The sequence below is a fragment of the Ictidomys tridecemlineatus genome, chromosome 2 (assembly GCF_052094955.1).
Source record: "Ictidomys tridecemlineatus isolate mIctTri1 chromosome 2, mIctTri1.hap1, whole genome shotgun sequence".
Taxonomy (NCBI): domain Eukaryota; kingdom Metazoa; phylum Chordata; class Mammalia; order Rodentia; family Sciuridae; genus Ictidomys; species Ictidomys tridecemlineatus.
Window position 1 is genome coordinate 165,117,045 of NC_135478.1, and position 26,839 is coordinate 165,143,883.

The 26,839-nt window shown below is 34.6% G+C and overlaps 1 protein-coding gene across 3 annotated transcripts in view; it reads left to right on the plus strand.

Annotated features, from left to right (window-relative positions):
- The window catches only part of Elapor2 (endosome-lysosome associated apoptosis and autophagy regulator family member 2), a 159,357-nt gene that overhangs the window by 85,690 nt on the left and 46,828 nt on the right, over positions 1-26,839 (plus strand). Inside the window, exons 1-7 of one of the 3 annotated variants that reach the window (XM_078040124.1) lie at positions 2,504-2,521; positions 11,186-11,381; positions 13,941-14,088; positions 17,277-17,363; positions 19,645-19,750; positions 20,767-20,919; positions 21,510-21,598. In XM_078040124.1, the coding sequence (XP_077896250.1) occupies positions 11,218-11,381; positions 13,941-14,088; positions 17,277-17,363; positions 19,645-19,750; positions 20,767-20,919; positions 21,510-21,598 (747 nt within the window). In that variant the 5' untranslated portion in view covers positions 2,504-2,521; positions 11,186-11,217. Of the gene's footprint in view, positions 1-2,503; positions 2,522-11,185; positions 11,382-13,940; positions 14,089-17,276; positions 17,364-19,644; positions 19,751-20,766; positions 20,920-21,509; positions 21,599-26,839 lie in introns of those variants that run through there. The other 2 variants (XM_078040122.1, XM_078040123.1) reach the window with 2 other exon arrangements.

Consider the following 26,839-nt stretch of genomic DNA (forward strand, 5'->3'; position numbering starts at 1 on the left):
ACTTCTAGAAGCATAGAGTGCAATGATGGTTTTCAGGGACTGAGGAGAGGGGAATATAGGTAGATGGCAGTCAAAGGCTATAGTGTTTCAGTTATACAAGATGAGTAAGTCCTAGAGATTTGCTGTACAGCATCATGCCTAGGTAACAATATTGTATTGTATGCTTAAGAACTTGTTAAGGTAGATTTTACACTTAAATGTTATTTCATACAAAAAAAAGAACAAATACAAAGAGTGAGTGAAAGCCTTTGGAGGAGATTTATAGGTTTATGGAATAGATTGTGGCGATGACTCCATGGGTATATTACTCATCATACTGTGTATTTTGACAATATACAGCAAGTTATATGTCAATGAAGTGGATTTTGTGTTGTTTTGTTTTTGTTTTCAAGGAGTGAGTAGAGTAATGGTGGCAGTTTGAGTCAATAGCTTTTTATTCCAGTTTGGAAGTGAAAGAAGAGAAATATTCCCGCGGTAAGAGAATTGATTTTGGTTTACTGGGTGAGATTTAAAAAAATACACTACTTAGAGTGATAGACTTTTCAAGCACAGATTTTTTCCCCCAGGATTCAATACATTGTTTGTTTTATCGGCACATTGACACTGAATGGCAATTGTGTATCATTCTCCTAGTCTGCTCCCTGGAATACTAATCCCAAGTAATGTTTTATGTAAACCAGAAATGTGTGTCAATATTTTCTTTGGTAAAGTACTAGAACATATGGAAAATTGTTCATACTGCATTTCCCTAATAGAAAGAGATTTAAATTTTATAGGAAATTTCTAAGAAACTTATAGAACATTCCTATATGTTTTAAGTGCATTCCATTTTATCCATTTCCAAATGTATTTGATCAGAGAACAGAAGACTTTTTTTCTCTTTGGTTCTGTGGATAGAACTCAGGACCTTGTATATGTCAAGCAAGCCTACCACTGAGTTACAGCTCCAGCCCAATTATACACTCTTTTATCTAATGTATATTAGGATCCCTTATGTTAATTTCTGAAGAATATTATTTTTAGAAAACATGATTTAAATACATATACTTTCAAAATAGACAAATTGACCAAGGGAATTAAAAAGTGCAGAAACTGATCTATGCATTTGTGGTGAAATGATTTCTGACAAAGGTGCCAAAAATATATAATGAAAAAAGAACAGCATCTTCAATACAGGATGCTAGAACAACTGGATATGCACATACAGAAGGATGAAATTGAACCATATATCTCATACCATGTAAAAAAAATCAACTCAAAATAGACTAAAAACTTATTAAACATAAGACCTGAAATGGCTAGAAGACCATAGGTAAAACCATTTAACATTGGTATGAACACTGGCTTTTCACATTTGACCCCAGAATCTCAGTCAACGAAGCCAAAAAATAGATAACTTGCGATTCTAACAAGTGAGAAAAATCATACAGTACAGGAAACAGCAGAGTGAAAATAATTGAAGAAAAAATGTTTTAGACTGATAATGGATTAATATTCAAATATATAAGGAACCCAAACAACTAAATAGCAAAAACATAAATACCACAAATAAAAATATTGATAAAAAACCTGAATGGAATTTCTCAAAAGAAGATCATCAGGTATGTGAAAAAATGTCAAATATCAGCAATCATTAGGGAAATTTAATTTAAAAGCACAATGAGATATCATTTTACATGTGTTCCAAAGACTATGATCAGAAAGATGAATAATAACAAGAATCAATGAAGATGTGGACAAAAGGAAACTCTTGTATACTATTGGTGGGAATGTAAATTAATATAGCCATTATAGAAAATAGTATGGAGTTTCCTCAGTAAACTGAAGATAGAACTACCACATGATCCAGCAATCCACATCTGGGCATCTACCCAAAGATTTTAAGTAAGTACATTGAAGAGATAACTGATCTACCATATTTATTGTATCATTATTCATAGTCAAATTATGGAAGTAATTTAAGTATCAACTAGTGAACAGATAAAGAAATTGTGAGGTATACACACAATTCAATATATTGAGCCTTGAACAAGAGGAGAATTACATCATTTGCAACTACAAGGATGAACCTGAAAGTCATTGTGTTAGGTGAAACAAGTCAGGCACAGAAAGACAAATACAGTATGTTATCATTTACTTGTGGAATCTAAAATTGAAGTGGTAGAAAAGCAGGTAGTAGAATGGTGGTTACCAGATATTGTTGGTCAAAGGATACAATATTTCAGTTAGTCAGGATGAGTAAATGATAAGTATTTGAAATGGTATGTTGATTCAGTCATCCATATTGTACATATATATTTTAGCATCACTTTGTATACCATACTTAATATACAATTATAATTTGTCATTATCCAATAACAAATTTAAAAGATAAAAGAAACATATATGCCTGGCTAATCTAGTAAATTTTTGTATTAAGTTACTTATGCTATGATTTAATTAATTTCATGTATTTTCTTTGAGTTCTAGCTGCAGCACTTTTGCACTGTTCAATTGACAACCACCCACAGTTGGTAGTCAGGTATGGTATGTCTCTGGGCTTAAAGCCTTTCCTGTAGCTGACTTCTTTGTTTCTGAGCAAAATATTCCAGTTATTTATTGAGCTTTATTTCATTCATTGAATATACCTTTGTTGAATATTTCCTATATTCTTGACAAGATGGATACAAAGTAAATGAAAAAAATTCCTGAATTTCAGGACCTTTCATTTCAATAGAACTACAATAAATTAATTGTGGCATAGGAGTTAAAATGCCTGATAGATTTATGTTATCAAGGTTGATCTTACCAAGGAGGAAGGGATGCTCAGAGAGTCAAGACAACTTCATAGTAATGTAGATATAACTTTGAAGTTTAGATTCATCAGTTACCAGATGAATAACCTTGGAAAACAATCCACCCCTGGTAAGGTTTATGTGCAAAATTGGGTCCTGATTTAGGATTCAGCCATACTTTTTGGTCAATTTGTGTTAATTCTTTGAGTATCTTTGTGGTGAACACTGAAGAAAGTTCTGTAATTTGATGATGCAAGTAAGTATTTTTATTACCTCCTCTACTTACTTAAAAAATACAGTTGAGGAACTGAAATAAAGCCTAAAGCCATATATTTTGGTGATAGGTGAGATTTGAAAACAGGAGGTTGAGCATCTTGGATCCATCTTGATCCCAGGGAACTGCCTCTTTGGAATACATGTGCATGTTGAACAAGGCTTCATACACTTCTGGAGGCTTTTTTAACTTTACCTTCTTGATGGAAATGATACTCTGATATCCTGATAGGTAAATGGGCTTTTTAAAAGATGGCATTGAAGGCTCACATATATTTACAGGATCATTTAAATGAATTATTTCTATAGATTTTATTCTTAATTGTATATACTTTCAGAAAGAGAATAACATTTAAGAAGTTACTTAGTTTGGGAAGTCTATGCGTAGTATGTTGTTGGTGAATGATACACAATATGCTTTCATTATTTAACAAGGCATTCTCAATAGGCCTAGTTGGTGAGTTTGAGTAGCAGATGGGAAGAGTGTTGAAGTTGAATCTTCTCAGTAACACAGTGGTGGTTAAAAAGCTGGCACAAGTGGAATCCTTAAGACATGAGATAAAAACTGTTGGGAACAGCTCAGAAGCAGGATTTATATTGATTGTGGTATTTTGTAGGAGCTGTATTGAGGAAACTTCTTTGAAAAAAGTGTTTTGTAAGGAGATTAAAGAACTGAGACCTTAAAACTGCAATTGAGGTCAGAGAGACTATCAGGAATAGTTGAGGGTGACTGGCACTTTCTGAGGAAGAGGAAACATTCAACATGATAAGAACCAAAATTTTGGGACAGAATTGAAGTTGAGAGAACTGACTTCACAGGTATTTGGGTCTGTTCCCCTCGATGACCTCATCAAGTATTCTGAATATTTTTTCCCCCTGACCTTCACTGTTTTCTTTTTTCTACATTCTTTGGTTATCCTGTGCACAATGAACTAGGGTTTGTCTCCTTTTGTATCAAGCATTGATGTCAAGAAGCCACAATAAAATACATTTGTATTTTTAATTTTTTTTAAAGTTTAAAACTACTTTAGCATGGATTATTAAAAGGAGAAAAGTTTTTTGTATAGGCTCTGCTAGTTTAATGTAGATTATCTGTGATGTTCAACCCCCTGCCAGGGGTTGAATTCTTTGAAGCTTGTGACTGATCCATCCTCTGTATGAAGTGCAGTGGTAATTTTTTAGTTCTACCTTAGAGGGCTCTGAGGATCCACTGGAAAGGATGTCAGATGTGAGGCTCAGGTTTCAGAGATGGAGAGGCAATACTTTTGCTAAAATATTCTTTTCAGAGAATGGCGAATTAGAAAATGTTAGCCAGAACTTGTTTTTTATTAATGTGCTCTTTTGTGTACCTCCTGTCTTACTTTCATTTTGCAAAATGAGAGGTGAAAATTATTTTTTCTTGCTTCTCTAAGAACTGTACAACTAAGAACTTAGAAGTGACATTTTTGTGGTTTATAACGTTATCCCTAGTTCTTAGTAAAAAATCCCAGAACGTTATTGGTAGGATTCAGCTCTAACAGTCCAGCTCTGTTAATTTAGTTGTGTCATTCTGAATTTACACAGTACTTTCTGCATGTCACTTAATGTGGCTCAGTGGTACTGTTGGAATAGAACTGATGTCTTTTGACCTCTGGGGCAGAGTGATTTTTTAGTGTTTTTATTTTTCACTTGAAATGAACACATTGGATTTCTCAGCTTAGTACAATATTTGGGTTGCATGGTACCAGGAGAAGTCATGGAGAGTCTGCTACTGATATTTCAGAGAAGTTAAACAAAGTTGCTCAAGGTCACACAGATGAGAAAACTAAAAATCTGAATCGAGATGCTTTGGATCACATAAACTCAGAAGTCCTATTGGGTCATTCTGATAGAATTTGTGTATCACAGATTTATCTATCTTAAATAAAATCATGCCTCAAACCCCATAATGTGTAAATTATAGGAAAGTACTACCATAGCTTCTTCATGCTCATTAATATTTACCCTTGTGGGAACATTGCAGTGTCTGCCACTATTAGAATTTCAACAGTGTTGCCTTCCATTATCTCCATCCAGCCTTAAATTGAGCATGGTAGATCCAGTCTTCCTTGCAACCCTGTATATTTTGACAAGAAAATATCCTCTTAAGATTAAAAAAAGAAAGTGGGGGGAGGGGGGGCTGTGTGTGGCTCAGTGGTAGAGTGCTTGCCTGGCATGCGTGAGGCACTGGATTTGATCCTCAGCACCACATAAATATAAAATAAAGATATTGTATCCACCTAAAACGAAAAAATAAATATTAAAAAAGATTAAAAAAAAACTTTCCAGTGAAAAGGAAGAAATATTCCCACAAGCCATGAAAAACTGGTTTGAAGTGAATTAGAGAACACAGCAAGAAGTGGCCTGTTGTAATGTCGCATTTTGGCTTCCTCCTGTCTCACTTTTATTTTGCAAAATAGGGGATAAAAATGTTTTTTTCTCTGATTAATAATTTCACAACTAAAAACTTAAAAATATAGCAATAACATATCATCCTCATAATGGGCACTGGGGAAGGAAGAAGAGCTGAGATTTGCTGGGCACAGTGTGCTGTTCAGCTTTTCTTAGATACAATTTCCTCCTTTCTTTTTGTTTTCTATGAGAAGAATCATGATAATAAACCCAACAGCTACATAAAATATTAATTATCTGATAATGATAATTAATTGGCTATGTGAATGCTAGAAGTAAAATTTATTTTTGAGGCCTACAAAGTACACATTATATTTCTTCTTTGTATTGCCCTTAATGATAGAGAGTAATAATATAATAGTTGCAAGAGTACCTCTCCGTACAGTCAAAATACAAAATGTCTATGGCTTTAATCTTATTCATCTTTTTAAATGAGTCTAATTAATTGAATAAAAATAGACATACTGGCTCTTCCTGATTTTGGAATTGATTTAACATTCCCCATAAATATATATAATTATTTTGTACTTAGCTATTATCTTAGGTTGATAAATAAAATGGGTTTTACAATGACTTTAAGCTTAGAGAAATGTAAATTTGGTCTCTTTTGAGAAAGACCAGTCTAGTCCAGACTAACACAGAAGCTCTGTGAGAGTTGGGGCAATTTCTATCTTATTTACCAAAATATCCTTAGTGCCTAGTATTTGCCTAACAAATAGTAGGTACTCAGGACATTTTGCTGAATAAATTAAATATAGTGTGGTTCCTAGATATTTTCTTGTATAAAATTACATAGGTTCATTATATCATCAACATCTCATTAAACAAGTAAGTCAGAAGTCCTTTTATTTATATTATTTCAATTTGGTGTTTAGAAAACATTTTAATAATAAAAATTGAACAAAAATAGCAAAATGAATGAATTATGAATAAATGTAATTGATAACCATAACCTTTCAAAGCATGAAGTCTCTGGAGGAAGCAAAGCTAAATCTAAGAGGCCCTTTGATAAAAAGATTAAAAATAGTTGCTCTTTATTGTTAGACATAAATCATAGATGAAAATCAGCACATAAATGATTCAGTTCAGTAACTTATTTGGCTCATTGTTCTGGTCTATGCATGATGATAGCAATGCTCTGGATTTTCATATCACTCTTTACTTTCCACAGAGATAGTGGCTCCATTGTCTCTCACTAGACCACCACAAGCAATCCTACCAGAGAGAAAGGGATAGGGTTGTTCTCAATAAAATGCATGTGAATGGAGACATGGAGGATTAAGTGAATTGCCCAAGACATTGCTACTTGGTGATGGACAAATGCTTTTTTCTATATCTGATTCCTCATACCTGCATATTTGAACCTTTACAGATTCACAGTAGCAGAAATAGATAATGGGAGAAGAGGCATAAAACCAAGAATAAAAGAACAGTGAGTGCAGCCCGGGGCCTCCTGATTGCAGTTAGACTTCAAGGGGCTGAGTTTAAAAAATCTCTCTTCCATGAGATGCTTCAGTAAAGAATGTGAAATCCCAGACTGAGCCCACTGCTAAGTAGTATGTGATCTTAAACCAAGAATGTCTTTCTGTTATTGTATCAAAACTTTGGGGTTTGCTTATCTTTATTTCAGTTAAGTTACTCTAGTTTTCCAAGGTTTTTGAACAATAAAAACAGTATTTCAGATATGACTAATTGATTAAATTGACATGGTCAGTTCCCACTACAGTTAACAGCTATAATATAATAGCTATCATCCTGCCTATTGAAAATGTCCTGAGTAGTACTCTAAAAATATCTGAATGAAGAATGTAGTCCCTGAGATAACAAATAACAATAAAGGATTCTTTTAATCCAATCAAAGACCAAATGCCAAGGTAGCAATGTTGAAACAAAATTACTGAGGCTGACATAGAAGATATCAGCAGAAGAAAATCTGACTATAGCTGGTGACTGCCAAATGAGTCTGTAGTACTGTTGACATAAACCCGTGGAGTCGACTGTATTTTAACACAGAAGGTGTGGTTCTGAAGTTGGCTATGAGGATAAAAAAGAAAATATTGAGGAGAAGCAAATGATTAAAGTGTGAAAAGCTTTAGACTTTTTAGTTCTCCTGTGTTATTAAAGGCCCTATGCCTAGTCTTAACTTTGACCGTATAATTGTTCTGAAGAAATACAATACCATTAATCCAGTAGCCAAGATCTTTTTAAAATGTATTTCCCAGGCCCCTGAACTCAATCCCTTGAAGTCTAAACTGTATCTAGTAGGTATTAGTATTATATTACTAATAGTTGTATTTAATATTTATTGTGTCTTTATGAATATTACACTGCCAGATGCTTCAAATGAAGTATTTTATTCTCAAAGTTCTTTGAGATAGTTATTATTATGGTCTTCCTTTCATAGGCAAAGTCATTAGATTTATGGAAGTTAGGAACTTCTAAAATATTTCTCAAATGCATGTTTTAGGTACAATGCATTAAAAATTCCATAATAAATATAAAACTGGGAAATTTTATTTATTTATTGCTTTATAATTCATTTGAACATTGCTTAAGAGTTAAGGACATGAAATGAAAAATGACGTGAAGTACAATCATGAATTCAGTTGGACTTGTTCACCCTTTTTTTATTAGCTGGTTGCTCGAATTAAATTTTCTTTCGGGTAACACCTTTGGAATAAGAGAGACCAGGATTTGAATATTAACTTTACTGATTATTAACTGGCTACCTTTATAATCAGGTTATTTAAATATCCTGTGGCTTACTTTCCTTATCTGGTATATGGGCATAAAATCCTCCTCACAGGTCTCTTGTAAATACAGTTGATCCTAATTTTTCAAGGATCCTGAATTTGCAAATTTGACCATTTGCTGTGATTTATTCATGACCCTGAAGTCAGTACATGTAAAGTTTTTAGTCATTTACAGAGTTGTAAGATATTTTAGTTACCCATGAACAAGGTGAATGACTTCTTATTTGATCTCTCATACGATAAACAAATATCCCTTTGTGGTCCATTTAGTTGCCATGATTTTACCATTTTAAGTATTTACTTAGGAGATTCTGCCACTTATAATAGCCCTCTAAGTATAGTGCTAAAGTACTGAATAGTTATCTTACGCAAAGAAGGCTGATATATGCCTTTTGGAGAAAATATTTTATAAGGCTTATAAAATATTATAAGCCTTGTTGAGGCGTGAGTTGTAGGGCTATTGTCTGTTTGTTCAATGTTAATAAATCAGCAATTTATGTTAAATAAGATATTGTTGTTACTGGGGATTGAATCCAGGGATGCTTTCCCACTGAGCTATAGTCCAAATGTTTTCATTTTTTAAATTTTAGACTGGGTCTTCCTGAGTTTCTGAGGCCTCAAACTTGTAAACCTCCTGCCTCAGCCTCCCTAGTTTGTTGTTGGGATTACAGGAGTGTGCCACCACATCTAGCTTACTAAAATATTTTTAAACAGAAATAAATGGAGATCTTGTGACCAGAGGCTAACCCTGAATTTTCACTAGGAAAAGTGGCTCAGTGTTTACTAATTTCATGTTCCCAGAGACTGTATAAATTTAGCAAGAATAACAATAGTTTACTGTTTGTAAAGTACCAAGTGCAACACTTTAGTATATTATAAAGACTCAGTATATTCACTTTCAACTTTTTCTTAGTTTTCCTTCTTACTCAACAGTACTTCTGAAAGAGTTTAGGATGTTCTTTTTAATAGGGCAATAAATACTCTGAAATAATATCACTGGTTTAAAAGGCAAGATTCTCAAACACAATTTTTCTTCGTTTTAGCTTTTATGCTCCCTTATAACAACATATTATAAAATATTCTTATTAATTAATTAAAAGGTCAGTTTTGAACCCCAGGCAGGCTAAATTGTCTTCAAAGGTAACTTTATCAGTAAGTAAAATGTTCAGCTTTGTGGTGGACGATGCAGTCTCTTTTGCAACTATTCAAATTTGCCATTATATTATAAAAGGAGTCATAGACAATATGAAAATGAATAACATAGCTGTCTTATTAAGACTATAAAAACAGGCTAGATTTGGCCTGTGGGCTATAGTTCAAAAATTTTTGATTTTGTAATATTGGCTCTTGGTTTGTGATATCATTTATCATAATAGGGAAATAGCATGTGATTCTGAGTTTGCTTAAAAAAAAAAAATTCCTTACCTGGGTTTCTACTGGTTGTCCTGGTAGTAATTATAATAACATGTGATAAGCATTTGTTATATGCCAGGCACTAAGTTAATCACTTTATACTATAATTTATTTTCTCAGCATGGCCCTATAAGACAACTATTGTAATAATTATCTCATTTTTTAGGAACAGAAATCAAGGCCTAAAGAGGTAAAGTAACTCATTCTAGATCACGAAATTAGGACAAGGTATAATCTAGTCCTAGAGTTGTATCCTCCATCCCTAGGATAATTTTGGACTTGTAGCTGGTATTCAATATTCTTTGCCTAACCTTTCCTTATTTTCCAATGTTTTACTTATTTGGGGATGTTGACCTGAATGTTAAAAGTTCATTGTACAGCATTAAGTTTTTTGAAGAGAAGCATTATATTAATTCAGTGGATAAGTAAGTGGATGAAAGTGGGTTTTAGCTCTAATTCTTTAATTAGTTTTTCAAAATTAGCTTGTTTTTATCTCTGGCTAAGTTTTTAGTGTATTCTGAAAGAGGAGTTTGCCTGAACGTGAGGCTTTGCTGCTTCACTCTCTGCTGGAAGATTTGTTTCTCTTCATCAGATAATTTGGACATTTTATTTTGTTCTTTTTTCTTTGGTATCCTGATTAAAGGATTAGAAAGCCCTTTTCTAGGTTTGAGTCACTAATACCACCCTGTCCAGAGCCTTTAGCTTCAGGGACATTGATTTGCATTTGTTGAATGCATAATGACTTAGCAGAAGAACTGCCTCTTTCCCTGTTAACTATGTTAACTGTTCTTACATTGCCCATGTCTGCCATCTCTAGGTGCAGTTCTCAGAGTGAATAAAGATATCAGAAGTAGGTGTGGACAGGAGATATGACCAGGGTGGTGCTGAGAACATTGAAAACATAAGCTTGAGGCTTCAGAATGGAGATAATTGGTTTAGCTATCATATTGCCCTTCTGTGGTCCCTTTATATTTAGTTCTCACTCCTAACTGAACATTTTATTTAGGCTTGGTATGTGCCAGATACAGCTAGGAATCCAAAAATAATGGCCTCCCCCCCCCCCCAGCTGAAGGTCACATGTTCCCTGCTAAGTTGTCTCTCTAGATAGAAATGCTTTAGTGGAGGTCTTCTGTAGAGTATACTTTGGGGCATGGAGGGAGGCAGAAATGACTGCCTGGTATACTGAAGTGTTCAGTCATAAAGAGAATCATTTTTTGAACTGGGAACAGAATTTACCAGTTAGAGTAAGTTAGTTGGCCAACATCTCTGGGAAAGAAGACCATCACAGCAAGAGGGAGGATGAAGTATTTGGGGAATGATATGCATTTTGTTGATTGTAAGAGGGTGAGACAAGGGGATGAGCTGGGTAAAATCAGGGCCAGATTGTGCAACGTATGTATCGACGAGGCAGATATTAGAAGCCTTTTCTTAGGGTGTAATGTGATCAGTTCTATAAAAATAATTCTGGTGATGTAGGGTAAAGGGAAAAAATTAATGGAGAATTCCAGTGACTAATGGGTTGTATATTCTTCTGCCTTCTAGCTTTCTCTTGCGCTTCTGGAGAGTATCTAGAGATGAAGAACCAGGTATGCAGTAAGTGTGCCGAAGGCACCTACTCCTTGGGCAGTGGCATCAAATTTGATGAATGGGATGAATTGCCAGCAGGATTTTCCAACGTTGCAACATTCATGGACACTGTGGTGGGCCCTTCTGACAACAGGCCAGACGGCTGTAACAAGTAAGAATCCAAAGGAGCCTTTGGATCTTGACTGAGTACTTGAGAAGGGTATAGTTTCTCTCTTCCAGAGAGAAGTTAAGGATAATCTTACTACTGATGGGGGTTACAGATAAGCTAATTGCAAAGAGTCATATTTTTTGGATAGTCATTACAAATAATGTAGCTAAATTTTCATGAAGCTTTAAAATAATTACCCTCAGGATATAATAGATATTGTATACAAAAAAGCAATAAAGCTTTTAGGAAAAAAATTTTTTCTCATATTTAAAACCAAACTTAAGTCAGTGATGTTTCTACTATCCTTTTTCTAATTTTTAGTGGGTAAATTCAAATTGTTTTTTTTTCTTTCAAAAGGAAGAATTTATAACCTTCATTTAAACTTGATCATTTCCTGCAAGAGCAAGTGGCTTAAATAACTAATGTGGCCTTTGTTTAGTTCCTGGGAGATTATAGCTTTGCCTATGGCAGTGTTGGAGACATGTTAAATTGTTTCAGAAAAAAAAAAGCCAAATATTTCTCTTTGGGCTTTGCCCTTTCCTGTCCTCTTGTATTGATTATGTAACTATGTGGCCATGTTTTGCAAATGAAACTTCCAGCCCCTGGCTAACTTCTGATAAGAGGGGTTTCTCGGGAACCTTGAAGTTTTACTCCTTAGTCTGTTGGCAGTGATCTAAGGATGCTAGACAATTATTTAGCTGTTCTAGACGATGTGTTTCCTTCTTTCCTTCCCTTTCTCTTTCTCTCCTTCTTACCTTCACTCTTCTTTTCAGCTCACTGTGCCAAACAACATTGATTTATCATACTCCGCTGATCATAATATTATTATTCTTTATGTTTAATTGTTAGTCTTTTTTTTTTTCCTGTAACACTGGAAACTAAGTCGTTTATAAAGAAAAGAGGTTTATTTAGTTCATAGTTCCAGAAGTCTAAGAGCATGGTGCTGGCATCTGTTTGGCATCTGAGGAGGGCTTCATACAATTTCAACTCAAGGCAGAAAATGAAAATGAATGTTGTCATATGCAAAGGAAGAAAAAGGGGCCAACCTCCTGAAATAGCGAGAAAAACATGAATTTATTCATGAGAGCTCAGATCCCATGATCCAACACTTATTTGTGGCTCTGCTACTTTTTTTAAAAATTGATTTTATTATTATTTTTTAAATTCACGACAACAGTAGAATGCATTACAATCCTTATTACACATATAGAGCACAATTTAAGTTGGCTATTAATTTCAGTCTGGATCTGGCAGGGACAAACCACCTTCAAAACTTCAGCAATGTGTGTGCACACACTGTGTTTTAAATAAAATATTTCCTTAGAGAAGAGTACAAGTAGGATGTTACAAAACTTCAGATCTTTGTTTTGGTGATCAGAGGATATGGACAGGGCTTCCTCGTGTACCCTATGGAATAGTTTATCAAAAAAATTCAATGATAAGCAGAGGTTTTTCAAAGTAGTGTCTTTTGGTATAATTTTCTCAATGTAAATTTCAGTTTGATATTGCTATGCTTTTTTTCCTTCTCTGCTCCCTTCCTTTTTCCCACCTACCTGATCTTATATTCTGTTTACTTTTTCTTTGGTTTGGTCATATAGAAGATTTAAATATAAAGCCAAAAGAGTTCTTTGTATATTATGGACATGCGTTCTTGTACATGTATATTTGTATAATATTTACTGTATATTAAGACAGATACATATATGTGTGTTTGTGATACTACTTTCAAGTCTGTGGCTTTTGCTTTTTTATTTTCTTAATGATATTCTTTGATAACATTAAGGTTAAAATTTGAAAAAATAATAGTTTATCAATTTTATCTCTTACAGGTAGTTTTGTTATATCTTATGATATCTTTGCTAACACTGGGTTGTGAAGGCTAGAAATTGCAATATGTGTTCTTATCATAGTGTAGGTAGTTATTATACTTTTGTAAGAGTGTAGTTACACCTATACTCTCATTTTTGTGCTATTGTCATGTATTTAGAAACATAATTTCTGAAATACAATGATTGTTTTAAATAATCATTTGTCATTGACACAACCTCAAAAAGATTTAGGAACTCAAATGCCAACTCAGTTATTGATGAGTTTTCTTTCTTATGGTGTATAACTTTCTAAATGACTTAAATATGAAAAAATTAAACATTATATATTAATCTAAATATGTACAATCATGGTACTCTTTCTTCCTTTCCATAGATTTTCCGTGTGTGTGTATATGTTTATAAATAAAATTTAAGATGTTGTTTGAAAGAATAATTCCACTTAAGGCTACTGGGTTAGTGTTCATCTTGTTGGTGATCAAACTTTTTTTGGTGAAAAAATAGCAGTTTCATAGAAAATTGCTCAGATAACCTTCAATGATTTAGGAAGTTATGTACTATCAGGAAATGAACCTCCCCTCAGTAATGGAGTTGGCCTTAGAGCAGCTGAAAAAGCTCAGGGTGTTTTCTGCTGTGCTTTGCTGATGGAACTACTTTTGAATCTGGGGTATAGCTTTGTGACCTGAAGTGGTTTCTGAAAACTAACAGAAAATGCATCTTGGCTTTGTTTCCACAGCTCTTCTTGGATCCCTCGTGGAAACTACATAGAGTCTAATCGTGATGACTGTACGGTGTCTCTAATCTATGCTGTGCACCTTAAGAAGTCAGGCTATGTCTTCTTTGAGTACCAGTATGTCGACAACAACATCTTCTTTGAATTCTTCGTAAGACCTTTTATATTCTAGACTCCACTTTTTGAAAGGCATTCCTGTAAATTTCCCTTAATCTTTGTTGCACTCCACTTTATATGCCTTCTCCTTTTTGTGTGTGTAAGTGACCCTGTAAGTATTATAGGAAAAGTTAATTTTTTTCTATAGCATTTGAGTTTATAGTTAATATTGTTTCTTTATTTTTGCACTCTCACCTTATAGTGTAATATTGGCTTGTTTTGCTTCTGGTTATACTCATTAGATAACTGGTTTAGACTGTGTGTGACAAATATTTTCCCCAAGATTCATTTTTAACTTAATTTTTTATGGCTGAAAATGCTATTTTGTTAAAAATATATTTTGCCAATTTTAGTTTTTAATTAATTTTTTCTCTTTATAGTTTCAAATATATATATATATATATATATATACACACACACACACATATATATATACACACAACTATACACATACATATATATTCTTTTTTTACTGATTAGAATTACTTAAATGTTTTCATGGGCAAATGTTTAAAAAAGAGAAATTACCATATTTTCTGATTCTGTGGATTTTTACAGTCCAAAGAAGTTTATGAATTCGATAGTTGGTGCATTTGATCTTAAATATGATTATAGAATATAGAATACTATGATAGACCAACAGAATAATGAGCTGGGTTATGTAACTATTTTATGTAAACTGTACTTAATCTAGCAAATATTTATTGTGGCATGGACTCAAAACACTTGAGAAAATGTTTTCTGATTGACTTCTTATACCAATAGTGTGTGTTATAGTAGTAAATGGGAGAATATCTTGGAAAATGTTTTCGTGCGCCAGATTTAAGGAACAAATGTACTAACAGCTCTGAAACAAATGTGTATTGTCATTGGTAATGGGTATTTTACATCAAAAGTTTGGTGGCAATAGATATTTTCCAGGAAACTATGAGCCTTAGATTTGAAGTCAAGAGACTCTGACTCTATCCTGCCTCAATAGTTGTTAACTGTGTGTTCTTGAGCAATGGAATTAACTTTCCGGTCCTTGGCATTCCCTTGTGTGAGAGGACACTTGAAGGAGCCTCCTAGCACTAATATCCTTCGATGAGCTTAAAATGTTAAGCAGTGTTCAAACAGATTTATCTTTTAAGCTACATTTTGTTTGCAAAACTCTTCTCCGGGTAAATGATTTTCTATTTCTTGGGACATTTAAACAGTATTGCTAAAACTAAAATAATGTTGAAAGGCAAGGCAGTTATCTATTGTTAGAATAAATGTGTATTTTTGTAGTTTAGTATACTCAATAAATCCCTTGAGAACTGTCAATAAGGGTACTCTTAGGGCATAATGTTTCATTACTTTCATTTCAATGGTGCCTCTGTTCTTTTGGTTTTAGTTTGAAAGGGGATGGGAAATTCATGCTCCTTTTATTGATGCTTCAGCTTTATAGGTTGCAATTTATTGACTCAGAGTGTTAATACCTCACAGTCATCATGCTCCTGGTTAATAGAAAAGAAGCATTTGAAGGCTAAAAGATATAGTTGTGCTCTGACAATTACACATGTGAGCATCATGTAATTTGAAGCATTCATCCCAACCAATTTTTAAAATGCTGAAACTGAAACCTAGAGAGAGTAAGTGATTGCACCAAGATTACACCTTTACTAGCTTCAGAAAGAGTAATGGAGCTCAGGTCATCTGAGCGGTGGTGGAACGTCACGGTAACATATGATGTCTGCCTTCAGCTGTAAAAAGCTCTCAGCTTGTCTATATACTGCCCAACAGAGGAACATTCAGGACCTATGTCCTCTCCCGAATGAAAGAAGTATGAAAACAGTCAGTATGCTTATGATATAAATAAGACAAGAATTCAATTAAAGTAAATTTCCTGGGTAGCAGATATTCTCTGGTATTTAGATGGTAAAGGGATCCCTTTTCTCATAAGTAAGCCTTTAGAAAATACAACTTCTGGAGAAATTTTAATGTTTGTAAATTAATCAGGAGGATGACCAAAGTAGCAAAACAATTTAGAGAGACTTTCTGCAGAAGTACAGATAATGAGATCTTATTTTAACTTGGCTCTGTTACTGACTACTTTGCAATACTGAAATGTTGACCTAACTTTTGGATACTTTTGTTTTCTACATAGACCTGAAAGAGTATTGTCCTAACTCTTAAGCATTTTGCAAGAACTGAGGGGAAAGGTCAAGGTTTTTGGTATTAAAAATGATCTGTAGTCATTTGAATTGGAATGGCAAATAATTAACATTTACACTGTGTTAGATTTTTTTTGTTGCTGTGATCAAAATACCTGAAAGAACAACTTAGAATAGAAAATGTTTATTTACGCTAATGGTTTCAAGGGTCGCAGTGGAGTGATCCTGACTCCATTGTTGTAGCCCTGAGATGAGGCTGAACATCATGGCTGAAGGCCATGGTAGAGAAATGCTGCTCAGCTCATGGTGAGCAGGACACAGCAAGAGCAAGGGAGGCTGTAGCAATGAAATATAAACCCCAAAGTCACACCCGTCCAGACACACCCTTGTTCCTGTGGCCACACCCTATCTGTCTACATTCTTCACCCAGATAGTCCTTTCAAAATATAAACAAATGAAATGGATTAATCTGCTGATTAGGTTACATCTCTCATAAAATAATCATCTCACCACCTGCATTAACAGGACTTCAGGGGGATTCCTCATATCCAAGCCATAACACCCCCAAATAACAATTTGGAACTTTTATTTTGGCTGTGGTCACTTAACCTGTACATTGAGTCCTGGGGAAATGAAAACAAAGCAGTCTTTACTTACTAACTTAATATTTCACTGTCATGAATCCACATATCATCTTGTTTACTTTTGTACACTTGGACTTGCCTGGTAAATACAAGCTGCTAAAACATTTTGATAAGCTGGGTAGATTTTTTTGTAATGACTTTCAATGATAATTGTTTCCCCTCTCTCTCCTCATGGGCTAGTCTTTTTGTCTCAATGAGATGGTTTACTTAGAACTGCTCACCCATGTGTGCAGCTATCACTTTGTCTCCAGAGGTCTCTGGTGTGTTTAGTTGTTGAGAATTACTGGTGGCCACCATTATTTAGTATGTACAGAAAGACATTCTTGCAGCCTGTGCTGGACTATGGAATTTAGTGAAAGCCATTATTCCAGAATCTTTACTGAGACCCTGTGTTTAATCCACAGATTCAAAATGATCAGTGCCAGGAGATGGATACCACCACAGACAAGTGGGTAAAACTCACTGACAATGGAGAATGGGGCTCTCATTCTGTAAGTCTCTTTGTTTTTCCTTCTTCTTTTCTATTAATCCCATTCTCCTCCTTCCTTTTCCAGTCTTTTCTAAGCATTCATTTTAAGAAAAGGAAAATAAATTTTTTTTATTAATTAAGATAATTTCCATTTAGGGAAGAAATTTCTCCTAAGTTTCATCAACTCATATTTTTTTTTATTTTTTAGGTTATATTTTCCTACATTTTCTTCTCTCCTTATATTTCTTTCTTTTTCTGTTCCCATCATATTTCAACTTTCTTCCCTTTTCAAGAAAGAAGTCTATTCAAAACCAATATACAAAATTGACAAAATCTAAAGTATATAAATTTTAAAATGTGCCTGTTTCACACAATATGATCATCGTCACTTGTCATTGAAAAGATCTTTGAATTCCTTTCATCTGACCTTCTCTTCAGTGTCCCCTGCAAGTGATTTTCAAGCTTGTTTTGTTGGGCACTGTGCTTTCTCCATTGTTGGACAGCTCTCTGATTTTCACAAAATTCATCCACATTGGGCTTCAACCTGCTTCATATGTATTTGCCTCCAGTGGTCAAATTCTACTCTTTCAGTTACATTAAGTATAGTAACTACCTATTTCTTCACAGGGCATCTCTTTAAATATTTGAAGGCAGGATTACCAGATATGTGATTTGGTGAATCTTTTATTACTTGAGGCACTTACCCTTTGGAGTATGGCAGTATTTAAAATCTATTTCTGGCTTATAGTTGTATTTCTTTGAGTGATTTGCTCAATCTCTTAGCATCTGATTTTTTTTTTTTCATTTCAGAAATGGGAGAAGTGCTGCTGAATTAAATGGGGTGATGTCTGGGAAGGGACTCACATAGTGTCTGTAATGTAGACTGAGTTATGTTTCAATGAATCCATTCTTGCCTTTTTGATTGTGGCAGTTGCCAAATCCTTGAATGATTAACACAGTGTACCCTTGCAGAGGTTTTCTTTTTATATGTATGTTTGAAAGTAATGTTGGTACCACTTAATATTCACTCATCTAAGCACCCAGTCAGCTGGGCTTTGAAAATACAGTAACCCTTGGCAACAGATATGCTCTCTTCACTTTTGATTACAAGTGGAAAGTACTGAATCCACTTACTTCTCTAGCTCTCGGGCCTGATGAAGTAGTTGGGTTGATTAATTTTACATAGCTTGAATTTGACCAGCCAAAAAGTGCATACAAAAATAAAAGTAGCAAAAGACAAAACAAGAAACCCTTAAAATTGGCTCATTTGCCTGTATCAGCATGAAACTTAACAGAATATTAGTTTAATTTATAATTAGAAAAATTTTCCAGTGGCAAAGGGATCAAATACTAGACATAGTGTCACTGAGGTTCAGTTAATTGTAAGAGTTAAGTTATTCTATAAGAACAGACCTATTTTATTGCTATTGCAGTGTTGTTTTAAAGTAATTTAAAAAGCAAGCTGTATTAAACTATTTCTATTGCTATAACAATATGCCCAAGATTGAGTACTTTATAAGGAAAAAAGGTTTATTTAGACTACAGTTTTAGAGGTTTCAGGGGCATGGTGGCAACATCTACTTGGCTTTTGTGGGGGCATAATGATCACAGGATAGTGATTTACAGGAAGCCAGAGATTCCAGGGGAGATCCAGGATTTCCCTTTCATAATGACTTAGTCTTGGAGGAACTAACTTGCTCTATGAAACAAGCAGTAATCTGTTTCTAGGACAGTGCTCCCAATGGTATAATTGCTTCCCACTTGCCCCACCTCTTAAAAGTTTCACTACCTCTTGACACCACCAAATTTCCAATGCATGAACCTTTAGGGGACACACTCAAGCCACATTCAGATCCTATACAAACCATAGCAGAAGCAAGCTTATTCTCTTGCTTGTTTGTTTTCAGAGCTTAAAGATGTACTTGTGAATGGCAGTCTATAAATATGCAAGTGGGCCGAGTGACTTTCACCCTTTACAATGAATCCTCTTTAAATATAAATATAAGACTTCATGTAATGGTTCGAAAGTTATTTTGTCTTTTTGTTTAGACTTGAAGGGTTCTTCTTGTTTCTTGGTATATTTTGTGGATTGGCAGACTATTTTATTTTTTAAAGAAAATGTTGTCTTCAGAGCTGAGGTCAGAATTAACTATAGGCTTAAATTTGTTGGTTTTAAATTAATTGTGTTTCCTTATAATGCATAGAAAAGTATGTGAGTGAGAAGCTTTTGTGTGTGATTGGAATTGGAAACAGCTTGGCTTATCTGACCTGAGTGTGTTGTTTTTTTTTTTTTTTTTGCACAGGTAATGCTGAAATCAGGCACAAACATACTGTACTGGAGAACTACAGGCATCCTTATGGGTTCTAAGGCTGTCAAGCCCGTCTTGGTGAAAAATATCACAATTGAAGGTATTTCACAGCATGCTGTTTTAGCAGTCATTTATCCAGTTTTATAGTTAAAATATTTATTTTAACCAGAACTGGCTGGCTCAAGGTGCATAGAATGAGAACTATATTAGGTATCATACAGGTCTAGAGACCCTGGTTTTAGTACTAGAAAATTCATTGATTCATAAGTTTACTTTTTCCTTATACCTTTGAACTGAATTATTTAATCTGTGTAAAGACGTAAACATGATGATGATTTTACATATCTGTAAATGAAGTTTCTCTCTTAATAGGAGACTATATTCATTCAATATCTACTGTGCCAGACTTTGAGCCTACTTGGGGAGTTAATAATCTGGTTACTGCTATATCCATAAAAATAATAATCTTGAAAACATCTCCACCAGACTGTTTCACTAAGCCTCTTGGGCCTCTCTGGACCATCTGGGTCATTTCTGGCCCAGGTGCACATCTAATAAACCCAACTATAGTTTATGCTCAACTAGAGGTACTTTTAATTAAAGTAGTGATTCTTCTTTATTAAAGTTTGGCTTATATTTTACTGTGTTCTAATTGTGTTTGTTCCGGTGATGTTAACTAATTAGTCACACAGACATCTGCTGGCCAACACTGGAATTACAAACTGGAAGACCAGCCATTTCTAGGATCTTATAGGTTTTATCTGTTACTTAATAAGTAGTGAAGAAAAAGGGAACAGGTCCCACAAAGAGCAGAGAATTGTAGGGGACCTTAGAGTTTATCCCATTCTGACATAGTATATTTGTATTTGATGAATCATTTAATATGTTTACTCTACTTCAATAAAAATTCTTAAGGGTTTGCTGTACTAATTGTGTTTGATTCAGTAGATATCCCAGTTCTTTGCTTTCTTAGTGATGAATTAATGAAATAAAAGGATTGGGTTGAGCTTACTATTGATATTTCCCTCTCATTTCTGTGTGGAATCAGTATGCAGGCACTGACTAACTTGCTGATGTGGGTCTTCCTTCCATGCCCTCTTTTTCATTTCCACACAGGGGTGGCTTACACTTCAGAATGTTTTCCATGCAAGCCAGGGACATTCAGCAACAGGCCAGGTTCATTCAACTGCCAGGTGTGTCCCAGAAACACCTATTCTGAGAAAGGGGCCAAAGAATGCATAAGGTGTAAAGAGGATGCCCAGTTTTCAGGTAGGACTGGCTTATACTCTCTCTTCTTTATAAATTTATCTTGATCAAGTATACTGATCAAGTAAACTGTCACAGGCTAGCAATGGTGGGTCAGATGTCAACGTGCTAAAGAGAATCAATATTGAATGGAGAAAGGCACATCTATCCTTTCATCTCTTTCTATGTGGGTTCTCCCCCTTTGTCTATGTTTTTCTTTCATTCCACACTCCATAGGTAAGAGCTATGGCTATGTTTATATCAATCTAACCCATGTTTTACTTTTAGATGATTTGTGGGCATAGATATATACTGAGAAACTTTTATTTTTTTCCAAATTTCCAGTATTCAATGATAATGAACAAAACATAATGTCTCCTGGGAGCACTATGATATGCTCCATGTATATCATGGATAGATTTATTGCTCTAGAGAAAATGAAAATGTAGACCTTTATTTTCTGTAGGTCTAGCTAATTCAACCTAAATTGCTTTGGTAAGATTACCTTTTATTTAACTTTTTTAAAATTTTGTTCTGATTTTTGCCTTTTCTTAGAGTCACAATGGACCATTTATGAATTTTGGGTTTTTTTTTTATGTATGCATGCATTGCAGAGGAAGGATCCAGTGAGTGCACGGAGCGCCCACCCTGTACCACAAAAGACTATTTCCAGATCCATACTCCATGTGATGAAGATGGAAAGGTATCAGCAGTGTTCAGAAAAATCTATCCCATATTTATCCAACTGTTTCCCTAATTTGGACACACTCCAATTTGTTCATGAGGGAGATTTTATAGAGGATTTCTGAGTTTAGGTGTTGGAGCCTGCCTTCCTGGCTTTCATTTCCAAATCTGTTACTTATTAGTTCTGTGGGTACATGATTGGATGCCTCTAAATCTCAGTTTTTTTCATCTGTAAAATGGGGTTGATATCAATACTGTGAGACTGCTATGAGAATACATGAGATATTCAGTATAAAGTTCCCAACCCAGTTCCTGGCATTTAGTGAGCCATGAATTAGTCCTATTTTTATTTTTTATTTTTTGGTACTAGGGATTGAACACAGGGGTGCTTTACCACTGAGCTACATCTCCAGTCCATTTTGATTTTTTATTTTTTAAAATTTTGAGACAGGGTCTCACTAAGTTGCTTAGGACCTCACTAAGTTGCTGAGGCTGGCCTCAAACTTAAGATCCTCCTGCCTCATCCTTCCCAGTTGCTGGGATTATAGACATGCACAACCACACCCAGCTGATGACTGCTATTTTTAACAGTTATATTTTTTTTCATAAGTAATGTCAGGAAGAAATCAGATTTCAAATGTGTATTACAACTCACTAGATGAAAATATCTTATAACTTCTATTTAATTATTTGGCTACTCAGCGGTTGTATTAATAAAAGCTACGTAGATGACTCACCATTCTCATAATTAAATAATTAACGTATACAATCCCACGTCAGAAGAGAAACTGAGATTAAAGTGGCTGCTAGGTAATGTTTCTTACATATTTGTACCTTTGAAATAATGACATGTTTTAAACTTACTTTGGAAAACACACATAATTGTCAGAAGAATTATTCCTTCCCCCCCTTTAATTTTTCATTCCCAAGTTCTAATCTGTACTTTTTATATTTACATTGATTATCTTACCCTTAAATCTTTATTTTTTAAAAGGACTATTGTTTTGAATGCTTAAGACCAAATACATTCCAGTTTAGATTAGTGGAAACTTAAAATGGTAAGAAGTATAAATATCACTTTCAATTAGAACAGCCACTCAAACTAACAGCTGTTAATTGACAAGGAGTTGGAAAATAAGGTCTTGGTGGCCCTACACCAATGGCCAAGTAAGAGTGCTTACTACTAGTGGGCTGAAGAGTGATTTGGTACAGTATTTTTAGATGAACTTTTATTAGCTAAACTTAACAATAAGCCAGGCAAAGATAGTTTATTCTATGTAATCATTAATTCTGCATTACGGGGACTTGAATACATTCTAATATGCAAAAGGATTTTATCTGAGCTAACACAAAAAATATACAAAAGTCATATTTCCTATTTTAATAATGAGTACAGTGTCCATGATCAGCGTGACAAAATCTAGTTGCTGTGGGCCTAACAGAAGTAAGAGCATATGTGAATGTATTGTATGTAGAATGCACTCACACACACACTTGCCACTACATGCCCATGCATGTGAATTGTGTTTTCCCATTGAGTCTGGAGGAGCTCTAAACATGTTCTTTGTAGATTTTTATAGAACAAAATAGTTTACTAGAACTCTATAAATTCAGTGTTTTATTTTGTTTTGTTTTTAGAGAGACTTTAGATTTATTTTAAGATAAATGTTTCTGGCTTCAGAAGTAGACAGGAAAGCAGTGGCTACAGTGCTAATATACAGATACACACACACACACACACACACACACATACACACACTGAGATTATGGAAGTGAATTCAGGATTTTTTCTATTTCTGTTTGTTCTAGCACTTTTATTTGTTCCAGTTTCATATTTTTAAAAGATATTCTGACTTTGCTGAGACCAGCCTAATGATTTGCCAGTAGTTTAAAGATACGTCACATGTTGTTCAACAAATATGTTTGGTTCTCTTTGTCCTGTGATGCTCTCTTTGACCTCTCTTTCCCCTTTCTTAGAGAAGATCATCAAATTGATTAAATAGGAAAGCAGCTGTTGAGGTATATATATTCTGAACTTAGAATTTATAGGATATACGTTTCTGTATTTATTTTTAATCTTATTTCAAAATAAATTGCTTTCTTCCTATAGAGGAAATTTTTTTTCAGAAAAATGCTAATAGGTAATTGGAGTTATTCTAATCTTGATGCTCTCATTAACATCCTAAACATGTGGAATGCCTACTCATTTATTTATTTAGTGAATCTATACTGAGCACTGGTTACACACAGAGTACTGGGTGATAAGGGCAGAGCTTAGGATAGAGAAAAATGTAGACATCTTCATAGATGTGGAGTTTTCTAACTTCAGTGTGCATCAGACTCACCTGGAGGGCTAAAATGCTTTTTTTGTGTTGCAAAAAGAGTGATTCTGTCAAGCACATAGAAAGCATATACTCTTAAATATCACGAGAAGGTCTAAAAAGATTTCCTGTCTATACTTGGAATTCCTACAGAATTTTGTGCATGCCTCTCTTGATACTTGGTAATCATTGGTTTGATAGAATTTTGAAATCAGATCACTATATTGCAAATTGACCATTTTCTCCACTGATCTCACAGCTTCCTATAGATAGAGAATGATTCTTACCCATTTAAAAAAACATCTCTAAACTAGTATAATAATAGCTGGCACATAGGAGGTAGTGATACATGTTAAACAAGTGAACGAGAGACTTAGTAAATAAATGGTAATTATGTTGATTACCACTTTGTGTATTACATTCTGTCCTTTGGATAAAGCTTGAGAAAATTTGACAAAATGGGCAAAATGTAGTGGAGAGAGGCCCGTATATTTTATATAAAATATGGTTGAAGAAGCTGGGGCTATTTCTTTTAATTGGGGAAAGACAGTGGGATGGAAGAATCATGTTCATCTTTGTGACATTTCTTACCTGTCTTGCAGAGATTTGGTCTTTCTCAGGGGATACCCATGACATTTGTATTCCTCTTAGAAATGATGATGATGACAATAATTATAGTAATAGTAATGATAGCATTACTACCAAAAGACACTATCACTATCATGTACATGTTTATGCATGTACTCTCTTCATATCTGTGTGTCCACACATTCAAACATTTCCTCTAGTTGTTTATTTCAACAGTTGTGCACTTTAAACATTATTATACCCAGTTTGTTGATGAGGAAACTGCACACTGAGGTGAAGTAACTTCCCTAATGTAACAGCTAGAAAGTCTTAAGGCTGGAACTCTCACCCAGATTGTTTTCAAATCTAGTGCTTTATATCCCCTTCATGCATTTTATTTTAGATATTATAGCAGTTTGTGAACCTTTCTCATCACTATTAGTCTATAATCTCTTTTGGAGCAAACAACTTGTCTTATTAATATTTGAATGTCTCACTGTGCTTTGTTTTAATCTAGGTACAGAAAAAATTCCTAAATAGTTATTTTAAGCACACAAGGGAACTATTAGAAAGAAGAAATATACTTTTTAATGTTATTTCATGAGTCAAATTTTGGGCTAATCAGGTGATCTTACAGAAGGTAAGCTCCAGCCAAAGGTAATAGTGTTCTAAGAGGCATAGTTGCCCACTCCTAAAATAACATGTCTTGTCAAATAGGGAACTTTTTATAAGGGTAGAAAAGCTCTTGGTAGGGAAGGATGGTTTAGAAGGAAGCCTTCTTAGAGGAGGTGTTTTAGTCACCTTTTTTACTATTCTGATTAAGGGACCTGGTCAGAACAACTATGGATAAAGAAAAGTTTATGTGGGAGCTCAGTTTCAGAGGTCTCAGTCCAAAAGTGGCTGGCTCCATTCCTTGGGGCTCAAGGTGAGCAGGACATCATGGTGGAAGAGTGTGGTGGAGGGAAGCAGCTCACATGATGTTCAGAAAGCAGAGAGAGAGACTCCACTTGTCAGATTACAAAAAAATATATACTCCAAGACCATGCCCCCAATACCCATCTCCACCAGCCATACCCTACCCACCTTCAGTTTTATCACTCAGTTAATCCCCGTCAAGGGATTAATTCACTGATTGGGTTAAGGCTTTTGTAACCTAATCATTTCTTCTCTAAATCTTCATGCATTGTCTCACACATGAGCTTTTGGAAGACACCTTACATATAAACTATGTAGACATCAGTTTACATGAACAACTGCTTTACCTTTGAGTTCAGGAAGTTTGTGGATCATAAGTTGCTAGTATTTTTGAATCAATTTGCCTTGTACTTTCTTTCCTTTTTTGTGATATCAAAGATAGCACAAATTATTGCAAATGCCCAAATATCTATCTGTAACATAGTACTTCTGAATGATCCTGTAGAGATAAGTGTAAGAGATATTTTAAAAATAGGGTATAAAAGGTTATGAGTATTTGATCTGACTTTGTTTACATAGGATTTAAGCAAGTTAAATATACCTGGAGCCTACGTTGCTTAATTAAGATGGTAGGGAAGCAATATGGTACTTCTCAGCAACCAAGGGTGTCTGAACTTGTTTAAAATAAAAATTTTAGTCTTTAAAAATATAGAAATTTTAAAAAACAGCTTATTGAAAGAGAATTATCACATAATGTGTTTTGTCGTTGGGCTGCAGTGTCTTGCCAGGGTGATTTCTCCTGCACAGGAGGGGATAAGCCTCCTGAGAAAACAGTCTGAAATAATTAGTGAAGAAATAAAAGACAGAGTGAAAGAATAGGTTTAAGGCAGAGCACCTGATAGGCCTAGCCCACACAGGAGCTGGAGCTGCCAATTGAAAAGTGGCTTGGATGGGTTATTTAAGAGGGTATATCAAAGGAAGGGATAAGGTTTCAGGGGTGGAATCTTGCTTCATGATGTCTTGCAGTCAACAGATTGATTGGCATGTTGGCAGGTTACACCCATCTCTAAGAGCTTGTGTGGCTACAGCAGGTCACCCCATCTCTGGTGCTATGTAGGACGTGGCAGAGCTGAATAGGACTCACATGTATCTGGGCAATCTTACCAGCACGATTGCCACTGGAAGTTCCCAAATACCAGATTTTCCTATTCAGTGGGTGTCCATGCACATTCGGTCCACACCACACATAATCCATGTAGGGCTCTTGACAGTATTTTAACCACTTAAAGTATGCAATATGGTGTTTTTAGTATATTTATCATTATCTAATTTAAAACATTTTCTTGCCTAAAGTTCTGATGCGAACCTCCAGTTAAATCCCTGTGTTGTCATTGAGGAAGATGACCACCAAGGTTGTCAAGAGCTTAGAAAGGGAAGAAGGAGATAACTATATGGGA